The following is a 12,314-nucleotide window of genomic DNA, read 5'->3' on the forward strand; positions in this document are numbered from 1 at the left end:
ACAACCATCCAATTTGCAACAATTGTGAAAAGCAACTAAGTCACCATGGACCAGCATTCCTGTGGCATGCTTTTGACACCCCACTGAGTCCAGTCGATGCCATGGGAAATCCAGACTGTTCTGATGGCTAAAGGGGGTCTACTCTCTGGCAGGTAGGCGTACCCAACTAAGTGGCCACTCAATGTACAAAATGAGGCTATGCCCTACTTTTACAATATTTTACAGCTCTTGTAGCACAAGACTTTTGCCCTAAGTTTACTTGAGTTTTTTTCCCCCAAAACTGCTTAAAATGAAATTCTTGTTATGGATAATCCTATGGGTTATCCACAGAATTATCCTTTTCAATCACAATCTGGGTTAAATTTCATTATCAAAACAGTGGTTCCATGTTTAAAAAATGAAAATATTTTATCGGTTTACAATATAAAAATTCATATTTCAAATAAATCACAATGGAAAATGTTATAAATTAAATTTTCTACTGATAATTTCTACATAATCTTGCATTAATATTTACTCACCTCTGATTGTGGAGCAGACATTGTACAGTGGTCTGTTTGATCGCCTCTCCCCTTAATTTTAGAATCAGTTAATTTTGTTGAAATAGTGTTCACAGAATGGCACGGTAAGGTACACAAAGGCAATGAAGTCTGTGCTGACATATCTGTAACAGATATAGGGGTATGTTGAAGGCAATGAGATGAAGACTGTATTGGTACGTTGCTACGAACAACTGCTCTCTGGCATAAGCAATTTCTTAAAGAACAATTTGTTAATGATGAAGTTCTTTCTGTATTAAGGTGAAATGAGTCATCACACTGACACTTGTCACAACAAATTTCCCTTGCACTTTTCGTTATATTTGTGATATGTTCTTTCCTTTGTTGAATCGATGGTCCACAGTTACTGTTATCAAGATCATTCAATTTATTAGTTCTTTTGGTAACTTTACAATGATATTCTTCAGTATCTTTAACCACGTATGAACCAAAGGGAACAAAGCCACCAGAAACACAATCCTTTGGAGGCGATGGAATATTTTTCTGACTCAAAGGCAATTCTGACTTGGAAGTACTAGATGAGTTTTTATTGCTCTGTATTCTTAAATCATTTACAGCTGAGGTACGGCATAAATCTGATTTCTCATCAGATATAGTATCCATTGCACTGGAACTTGCAAGTGCTGAAAGTGAAGTGTGTTCATATCTGAAATATACATCCCAAGATGGTGATGGTTGTTTTTCCAAATCAACAGAATCGTTTAATTTTGTATTATTTACTGTGTTATTTTTATCACAAGGGGATGAATTTGAAGACAACAGAGAAGAATCATGATGGCAAGCTATTGGAAGTGCTACTTTGATAGGCCTTTGTTTCAATTGCATTTTTTGTTGAGCCAGGGCCATATTACAACTCCGCTTCCCTACTTTACGCCATTCTAAAGAGCCATGTATATTTCTAACTGATGTCCAAATACGCTTTTGGCTCTTATCCTGTTGTAAAGGAGTCTGTCCTGAATCCGCCTGTGGAGATGACTGTGGCACTGGTGAAGGTGACGAACCAGATCTACTATTAATAGGTCCTTTGAAAATCACCATACCAGGAATTGTTACAGTCTTTCGGCAGTTTGTATCTTCTTCCCCTACAACCACTGACTGTTTACTTAATTCACTTTTTGGAATAAGAGACTTCAAACTACTAGCATTAAAGTTATTAACAGGAATAACAAGTTTTGCTGTCATCACACCACTATTCTGTAATTGTGTTGGCAAAGTTAATTTAAAGACAGAAGTCTTATTTTGAAGTGCTGGATTGATCAGTTGCTGTACATTTACTATATCCACCTTTTCAATAGTATTTACAGAAATAGGAATAACAGTTTTCCCTTCAGATAATGATAATGCGAAATGTCGTGTTTTCTGGATACTATCTACATTAGACTTTACTGACTGCATAGGACCATTCAATGGTGGATCTTCAGAAGTAACTTGAGGTGGAATTGGCAAAGATTTAATGCTACTGTTAGAAACCAAATTGGGAGAATCAGCTGAATTTGTATCACTGTTATCTACATTGGTAGATGATTCTTCACGTGGGTTCACAGCTGTTTCAGATTCAACATTTGGGGAGGAACGGAGTCTATAAGAACCAAATACTTGACCTGCATCAGTTGACTTTTTGCCCTTTGATTCAGATGTACTGCAATAAACATCATCCAAACAAGCTTCTGCATCTTTTTTTTCTCCATTGAATTTATTTAGTCTCACTTTGCACATAGTCAAGTGCTTTTGATTCTCAACATTCTTTTCATTCATTATATCAGACAACACAACAACAGGGTTGGGTGTTACTACAGAAGATCTTATAGATGATGGTGGTGCAGAAGAAGTGTCACCTGAGAGGTTTCTTTTTCCAGATTCCCGAGATGAAGTCTGTGTAATGGTAGCAGTACTGGATGGAGAACTATTAAGTTCAGAAACATTAATCCTTGACAGCAACACTCTTGCATCAGTGTTTAATACAGATGCATGTTCGAAAGATGAAGCTTTATTTTTAACATTTTCTCCTTTTGGATTTGCACTTTCTGAGGAAGTATTCAGTTGTGACTCACCTCTGATAGTCTCATGTTTATCACTTATTAATTTACTGCGCATTTCAAAAGGTGTCATGTCTCTATCCTTTTCACGTTTCGTCTTCCTTTTCTTTTTTCTCCTTCGTATTTCAACTTCAACTTTGGGAATGTCAGTACTGTTTTCTTCAAGCCTAATATATTTAAATTCATGCTTTTCATCTTTATCTTTTCGAGTGTGACGTTTCCGTAAAAATCTAAGCTTCTGTTTTGTTATTAACGATGGTGCTGTTTCTTTTGATGATAATCTTGCTTCTCCACTCGTAAATGCATTCTGTTTAGATAAATTCACTTCTTGCAAGGTGTCACTTTCCCTTCTGCCCCCACCTGAAATCGGAATCTGATCAGTTTTAACACTACAAAATTGATTAGAAACATCATCCTCATCGTCAGAAGGAGAATCTGCTTCACTATCTGTACTCTCACAATAAGATGGCCTACATAAAGCCTTATTTGTGGCTTCTTTGAGCAAATATTCTTCAAAGATGTGTCTCATATCTTTCCAACTTCCAGTAGACTTTAACACACATGATCTCATGCACTCCAATACAATAATGAAGTCTTTCATAAGTTCACCATTAACACCATCAATATGTGCATCGAGTATTGGGTGGCTAGGGTCTAAATTTTGAAATGGCATATTTCGTTCTGGATGATTTGAGCATTTGTCATTGCAACCCTTATAACCCTTAACCAGTTCAAAGTTTGAATTATACTTAACAGTCTCTTCTTGCAGGCTCAGAATGTCACTACTTTTTTGTAATGACAGCTGTTCCACTACTTTATGTAACAATGCAAGTCTTTCCCATGTAGGATCTAGTGAAAAGGCACTAACTAAGCATTCACGAGCCACATTATCATATCTCCCTTCAAACAAAGATGATAATTTAGTAAATATACCAGCTATGTGCGATTCCAATTCTAGGACTGAATCATGCGTTCCTGACTGACGTGCTGCTTCTAAATGACTTAAATCTGCAGTTAATCCTCTAATATACATTTCCAGATAAAATGATGATAGAACGAGACCATACTGTAAAAAAAAAGAGAGAAAAAGAAGCAAAAACCAGATCAAAATTGCAAAATGGCACATTTATAACAGAATGTATTAAAAAGTTTCCAGAAATAATTTTTATCATGAAGTATTATACATTTTATAATAACATGAATAACCTTCAGAATAGTCAATTTCAGTGGCTATACACATGTGCCAGCAGAAATCCATATTACTGATATCCCAAAATGTGTATGGAGCCATACTTGTCACAACTCCTATAAGATGTTGCTGGACACAAAATGTCAGTTTGTCTTCCTTTAGTTTTTCAAACTAAATGAAGACATAACATCGAAAATTATGCACAAAAACTGATCTGTGATGGTGCACTGTTGTCTGAATACATCTTGTTTAGATCTCTACATTTTTAGTTAATAACCTATAAACAATCTATAATCCTTGAAAGGCATGACAAAAACATACATTGGTATAAATTAAAATATATTATTAAAAACCCCTCCTCCTTAGACACTTGTATTCTAGGATTAAGCATTTTTATCAACAGTTATACATAGTAAACAGTAATGCATTCTTTCATAAAATCTTTGCACCAATGTTTATAATATATACAGAGTGGTCCATCGGTAAGGAAACTAGAATAACTGCTGACGTAAATAAGTACAAGTTATTTGAAAGACAGTTTATGATCTTATTTTTTTATTATTTCAGAATAATCTGAACATAGTAAAAATTTCAATCCTCTCCTTCATTGCCGGTAAAAGTATTGGCAATGAAGGAGAGGATTGAAATCATAAAGCAGCATTCAAAATATGAAATTGCAGAGTTGCATGCCAGTGTGAGAGGTTTTTTGGTCATAAGCCCCAAAAACAAAGACCATAAAGCAAATTGTGAAGAAATTTGTTGAAGTGGGAACAGTGCACAAAATACCAAACCTGGCTCACCTTGCATATTATCTCAAAAAGATCTGCCAATTTGGAACTCGTAAGTTTGAAAGAAGTCAGAAAAAATTTCTGACAGCAAAGTTTGTAATTAAAATACCTAAAACAAGCTTAAATAGGATGATATACCATGTATTTTACCTTGTTTGTATTTTCAAACCCAAATATCACTGACAATGTTTATGGAGTTATGTTATTTGGTTTTTTTTTAGGAGCATTAGCAACTAAGGCCATATTGCTCCGGGATATGCGGTGGTCATTCCCTGACCTTTCCGCATCCTCCGTATTTGGTGGTGACGGGCTCGAACCCCAGTCTAATCAAGAAGCGTGTGCTACGCACTGCTGCTCCTTCCCACCTGGCTACAGAGGCGCCCCGTTTATGGAGTGATGAATCCAAATTTAAACTAAATGGAACTGTTAATTACCATAACTATATTTATTACTCTCCTAAACTCTCCCATTTATTCATTAACAAGGGTACTAGCTAGAGATGTAGAAACGAGAAAACTACCTGAGATTGCTAGAAGGCAAAATCATTCAATCTCTTCCACATCAATGCAGTATAATTGATGTCTTTTTGAGGTTATGATGGGAATCAGGGCACCCTAAGCCAAGTTTGTGGCAAGCAACGGGTGGTTTAATAGGTTCAAGCTTTGCGTTGGTTTCCAAAACATTAAAGTATGCAGTGAAGTCGCCAGTGCCGATTCTGCAGCTGCAGAGAAATTTTGTAATGTATTGGGAAAAAACCCTTCTAAATTTCCACAGGCCTCACTTCTGCGGCAGTGTGCTTATCAGCTGGAGAGTTAATTCTTGCAACGATGCTCGAAAGGTAAAACTTGCTGATGTTATGCCTGTCTCCTTTCTCTTTTTATAAATTTATAATTTTGTACACTTTTGTCATTTTTTCTGCACATGAGAGAAAAAAATATTGAATAAATAATTCTACTTACATGTTCAAACATTTCTCTTTTTGGTTCAATCAAATTCAGTGCGCATAGTTGCAAGTGCTGCATAAGCATTTAAGGATATTCCAACTTACGTAAAATTTGACTTATGTAGAGTTCTGCGGAACGCAACCCTTATGTAACTCGGGGAGTGGCTGCATTCTTAACAAGTGTATGCCATATCCAAAAATTGAATTACTGTACTTCATTTTTTTCCAGTCTAACTTTTCTAAGAGTGAGGTAAATTTCGTTGGTGATTTTAATGTTCACAACTCCAGCTCACATCCATTTTTTAGTCATACGGACCCAGCTGGTCGAGATGCTGAGGCTTTTGCAATTACTAATGATTTCATACAGATTGATGAGATGATCTGTGAGATTTCTCTTCCTTTATTTTGTTGAATTACTGTTTCAAATCTTCTGATGTCAACAATTTGCTCAGATCATGTCAGTGAAATTATTATTGCAGGGATAGAGTCCTTTATTCCTTGTTCCACCTTAAAATCTTGCCCTTTACCTAAACCTTGGTTTTCCAATAAATGTGCTAAGGCTATTCAGATACGAATGTTGCATATTGCAATTGGCTTGCATCAAAATCTCCAGGTTTATTTTCTGCCTACCCCAAAGCTTGCAACAATTGCAAAGCAGTTATTAATCAGTCCAAATTATATTTTGAACAGTTTAAGAGTAGAAAACTCGCTCCTTGTCCAAATGGAAGCCAAGCATTCTGGTCCCTTCTGAAAGCTATTGGCCACAACTTTTGCCCATATCTGTTCCCACATCTCTCAAAACCAGATGGTTCTACCCAAAAAAAAACTGATCTGCAAGCATTCTATTTTTCTTCCAACTCGTTTATTTATAATCTTGGTAAACCACCTCCCACTATTCCCAGTCATTCCATTCAATGCCTCCTGAGGTTTCCATCAAAAAGATATCAGAAGGATTTTGATCAACCTTGATGCAAAGAAAGCATTCTTTGCATCAAGGTTGCATCATTCCTTGATGCAAAGAAAGCATTCTTTGCATCAAGGTGGATCTTTTTTATTCTCCACTTCCCTGAGTGTAGTACCGCACAGTTGGTACATTTCTCTTGTGACTGCAACCCATATACAGTACTTTTGCATTTGCCAATGTTAAACTTCAGTTGCCACTTCTCAGCCCACCTGTCTTTTCTAGATCCTGTTGCAGTAGCATGCTGTCTAACTGTCATTAAAAACACTGCCAACCTTTGTATCCTCTGCAAACTTGGACATTAAGCCTGATATATCTTCTGACATCAGTGATAAATACACAAAACATTGGGCCCAGCACAGAACACTGGCAAACTCCACTAATAACATTAGTCCACGAAGAGCAGTGTCCATTTATTGCCACTCTCTATCGTCTCCCACTTAACCATCCCTTTATCCATTGTAGCGACTTGGCCTTAATGCCATACCACTCCGATTTGTACAGCAGGCTTCCATGTGCAACAGTATCAAAAGATTTCCTGAAATCCAAGTATATGATATCAAAATTATTTTTTGCATCCAGTTCCTTTGTGACCACATCATAGTATCCAATCAAACTGGTTAGACAACATCTCCCCTTAACAAACCCATGCTGGGTCTGAACTATTACCACAGTCTTGTGTAGATGATCCTGCAATGCTTCTTTAACCAATGACTCCATTATTTTCCCCAGAATAGAAGTTAAACTAACAAGTCTATGTTTATTTGTGGCCTCTTTTGAATCCCTTTTGTGAAATGGGGATACATTTGCACATCTCCAGTACATAGGGACCTTCCTGAATCTACGGATGTTCTCATAATTGTATACATTTGCACATCTCCAGTACATAGGGACCTTCCTGAATCTACGGATGTTCTCATAATTGTGGCTAAGATTTTGCTCACTTCCCTCACTGCCTTCTTCAATGTAAGTGGATAGATTTCATCCCCACAGGTGCCCTTTTTATGTTTAACTTCAACAATTTCTCCTCCACTTTTCTCTCCGTTATTACAGAATCATTTAGCTCCCTGTTCAAGTATAGTAAACTTCTGTCCTTCCATTTATTACAGAATTCCTCATGAGTGAATGCAAAACATTCATTCAGGTTGTCAGCTATTTGAGCAGGATCATAAACAGTCGAACCATCAATGTTGAGTGGACAAATTTCATTCATCCCCTTCCTTCTAGAGTTTACATAAGTGAAGAACTCTTTGTTGTATTTCTTTGCATCCTTTGCCAAAGATTTCTCGTAATCAGCCTTCGCTTGCCTAACCTCCTTTGTGACTTGATTCATCAGCCATTTTCAATCCACTGCAGGATGAAAGCCTCTCCAGTAACTTTCCAGTTCCTTCTCTTTTGTGTAATGGCCATCCATTTACTACCCACAAACTCATGAATTTCATCATGTCTTCGAGCTATGTGTCCTGCACAAGATCATTTTAGTTCTTTAGTTTTGATAAGAATGTCCTTTACTTGGGTTTGCTGCCTAATCCATGTGTTTCTCTTCTTATCTAACAGTCTGATTCCCAATATAATTCGTTCCGTTCTTTGCTGTGTAGTTCTCAGCTTCTCTTCTATTCTTTTGGTGAGTGCCCAAGTTTGGCTTCCATAAGTCATGGTGGAGAGTATACATTGGTTTATTATTTTACATTTCAGACAAATTGGGATATTGCTCCTCAATATGTGACTATATTTCCTGAATGCTACCCATCCAAAATTTACTCTTCTCTTGACTTCCAGCTATTTATCATTATTACAGCTAATGACCTGTCCCAGATAAGTATATTATTCCACCTTTTCAATTACTGCTCCTTCAATCATTATATCCCTTTCTATGGCATACTTGTTCATCATTACTTTTGTTTTAGCCATATTCATCTTTAGTCCAAAATTCTTACTATGCATTACTGATTAAGATTTTCCTCTAATTCTTTGGGATCATGGCTTATTTTTTTTGTTAGTTGTTGGCGCATCGGCTTCTGTGGCCATAATGCCCCTCCCAAGGTTTTTGCACTGCTATGATCCAAGCCCGAGGCGGGATTCAAACCCGGGACCTTTGGGTTGCCAGGCAGGCATTCATGGCTTATGACTACAATGTCATCTGCAAATAGTAAATGGTTTAGATACTCTCCATTCACATTAACTCCTTTCTGCGACCAGTCTAATCTTCTGAAAGCTTCCTCAAGTGCAGCAGTAAACAACTTTGGAAATATTGTGTCTCCATGTCAAACTCCTTTCTCAATTTTAAATTTGCTACTGTCTTTGTCTAGTCTAATAAAAAAGATAGCATTCTCATATATTTTCTTCAAAATCATAATATATGGGGTATCTATGCCTTGTCTTTCCAGTGCCCGAAACACTGCCTTATGCTGTATGGAGTCAAATGCCTTTTCATAATCCACAAATGCCAGGTATAATGGTGTTTTATATTCATTTGCTTTCTCCACTAGCTGTGATATTACGTGAAGGTGATCCATAGTTGAGAATCTTGTCCTAAAGTCAGCTTGCTCTTTCGGTTGATTCTCATCAAGTATTCTTTCTAATCTGTTAGTAATGACCCTTGTGAACAACTTATAGATGTGGGATAACAAGCTAATTGGTCTATAATTTCCAATCTGATTTATCTCCTTTCTTATGCAGCAAAACTACGATTGCATTATTCCACTCCTTAGGCATCACACCTTTTCTAATGCATTTTGTGAAGTCTTGCCAGTTTTTGCCCTGTCTCTTCTTCCTCCCAATTTTAACAACTCTACAGTAACTTCAACTTCCACCAGGGCTTTCTGATTCTTCATTTTCTTCAGTGCATGTTCTATCTCATCAGGTATATCATATGTGTTACTAATTTGCGATCCATCTTCCCCACTGCTGGCGTCATTCCCTCTCTCCTTGTATAATTCTCTATAGTAGTCATTGTTGTTGTTGTTATTTGGTTTTTAGGAGCATTAGCAACTAAGGCCATACTGCTCCGGGAATATGCGATGGTCATTCCCTGACCTTTCCGCATCCTCCATATTTGGTGGCTCGTGGGCTTGAACCCCGGTCTAACCAAGAAGCGTGTGCTATGCACTGCTGCTCCTGCCCACCTAGCTACGGAGGCGCCATAATAGTAGTCATCTGCTATTTAAATTATGCCTTCTCTTCTATTTATAATTACACCATCACTATTCTTCAGTTTCAGTATCATTTGTCTTTCTGTATTACTGCTGATTTAAGTTCTTTGTTTTCCCTTAATGCTTGTTCTACTTTTCTTGTGTTAAATCTTATGTCCTCTATGAGTCTCTTTCTAATGGCGTTGCATTAGCATTAGCATTAGTAGAGGCATATGATGCAAGTAAGCAAGCTTATTCAGCATCAGCCAAAAAAAAAAAACCACACCACTCCCATTTCACCGATCCGTTCGCTCGAAATACCTGTCCAGTTGAGCCTTAAATTTGTTTAGGCTATCAACTTCAACAACAAGTGATGGAAGTCGGTTCCACCAACCAACCACCCGCTGGCCAAAGGCAAATTTCCGCACATATATCCGACATCCGTCCTTCCTCAATTTGAATTTATGCCCTCTGAGCTGATTATTCTGAGCAAGATGAAGAATCCCATTGGCATTGAGCATGCTCAATCCATTCAAAGCCTTATACACCTCTATCAGATCACCTTGCCGGTGCCTAGTCTCCAGACTCTGTAATTTGCAAAACTTAAGCCTTTCTTCGTAAGAGCAACCCTTTGTTCCATTCACTAATTTTGTTGCCCTTCTCTGTACCCGTTCCAGCAGCTCTACATTCTTCTTGAAATGAAGCCTCCAGACCTGTATACAGTACTCAAGATGTGGCCTAATCATTGCCTTATACAAGGAAATAATCACCTCCTTATAACTCAGTATACTCAATTTTCTCCTTGTCAGTGTTTATTTTGCTCTTCAGACAAGTGTTTCTTGACTAATTTTTTCTTCTTATTAGATTTCTTTTTACCTATAGGTTTCTTGGGCTTTATCACTTTCATAAGTTGTAATATTCCTCGTCGATATCTTGGTCCTGATCCATCTGCAGAAGCTCAAACCTGTTCTTAAGTTCCAGTGCATACTTCTTTTTTCTCCTCTTCTGTTATCTCAAAGACCTTCAATTTACTCGAGTCAATTTTTTCCTTTCTTTTCTTACATCTATATCAAGTGTGCATCTTACCATTCTGTGATCACTTCCAACATTTACCTTGTTCAGGATGGTAACATCATCCACAATATGTCTTCTGTTGGTGAGGATGAAGTCGATTTCATTAGTTGTTAATCCATTTGGGCTCTTCCATGTCCACTTTCTGTTCACCCTTTTCTTGAAAAAGTGTTCATTACTGACAATCCTCGAGATTCTGCAAATTCCACAAGTCTCTCACTTCTTTCATTTCTTTCATCAATTCCAAAATTTCCTAAAATTTTCCTATAGCGACTTGATTACAGACTACCTTATATCTACCACAGGCTTCTGTGTTATCTGATAATTTATATCATCCCATGCATTTTTCTTCTCTATCATGAGCCTCATTTGACATCCACTTTGGTTTAAATCTTGAACAGTATTTCTTAGTTGGTATGAAAAGCCTAGTAGCTTCCAAGGTTAATTCCCTGAAGGCTTCCCATTTAGAATTCGCTGTTTTTATCATCAGTTGATTCCACTATCCACTATATAGAATTCAAAAACTGTATGAGACCACTGCACTGTAGTCACCTTTACGAAACCACAAACACTTCTTCACCCTTGACGGTAGTTATATATTTAAGTAAATCCCACATCAGAACACTGTGATCACTGTCACCTAGTGGTTCCTTTATCTGCAAATTCTTACTGCATGAATAATCACTGCTGATAATCAGATCAAGATCACTCCCTCTGGTTGCCCCTCGAACCTATTGCTGTAGAAAACAATCATCGAATAAATCCACAAAAGTTTTGCAAGCGTGCGAGTGACCAATCCACAAGTTCCAGTCAATGTCTGGAAAGTTAAAATCTCCCAGTACGAGAAATTCTGATTTAATGGCCCATTCTATTTCTCTGCAGAATTGTTCATTGTACTCATCAGAATCATTAGACATATAACACACTCCTAATCTCATTTTCCCTTTCACAGTGCTTATGTCACATCAAACTGACTCAACATTGCACTGTCCACCAATGTCAACTGGATGCACTTCCTTAGATTTTGTATTTCTTAACTAACAGCATAATTATTCCCTCCTCCCTTCCTGTCCTGTCTATCCTTTCTGTACACATTGTACACCCCAAATTCCAATTCTGCACTGCTTATATCTGTGTGACACCATGTCTCTGATATCCCAACATCTCCCTTTTGTGTCTTGACCAGCACTTCGAATTCATCAAATTTATTTACTATACCTCTAACATTGGTGTACATGGAAGTATACGTGCACCTGTTCCTTTTCTTACAAAAATGTATGACATTTCACATTTCATACATTTTTTACCCTAACACAGGCCATGTATTTACTTGTTCCACGATGACTCCTAGGAGTTCTTGAAATCCCCAGCAACTTGCTCTCTAGGCTGCTCTAAATTCCAATAAAAGCACTGCAAGAATCATTTTTCCCTCTGCCTGCAGCTACTGTTAATCTTTGAATCCCCCCATGCCAGCAGTTTTCCAACCCGATAGCATCAGCAAATATTCTTGCACTCCTTCTATTTAAGTATATCCCATTCCTGTAGAAGCAGTCTCTCCTGTTAGCAAGCACAGACCATGCTGAAAAAAATTCTACCCCATGAGCCCTGCACAATCCCACCAGGACCAAATTGCAG

At 37.5% G+C, this 12,314-nt stretch overlaps 1 protein-coding gene across 2 annotated transcripts in view; it reads right to left on the reverse strand.

Moving 5' to 3' along the window:
- LOC150086811 (uncharacterized) overlaps positions 1-12,314 on the reverse strand; it is a 281,569-nt gene that overhangs the window by 151,665 nt on the left and 117,590 nt on the right. For both annotated transcript variants that reach the window (XM_090372770.1, XM_090372769.1), the window contains exon 7: positions 522-3,662. In XM_090372770.1, coding sequence (XP_090228896.1) covers positions 522-3,662 — 3,141 coding nt within the window. The remainder of the gene's footprint in view (positions 1-521; positions 3,663-12,314) is intronic.

The sequence above is a fragment of the Mastigoproctus giganteus genome, chromosome 4 (assembly GCF_048544385.1).
Source record: "Mastigoproctus giganteus isolate SK-2022 chromosome 4, ASM4854438v1, whole genome shotgun sequence".
NCBI classification, from domain to species: Eukaryota; Metazoa; Arthropoda; class Arachnida; order Uropygi; family Thelyphonidae; genus Mastigoproctus; species Mastigoproctus giganteus.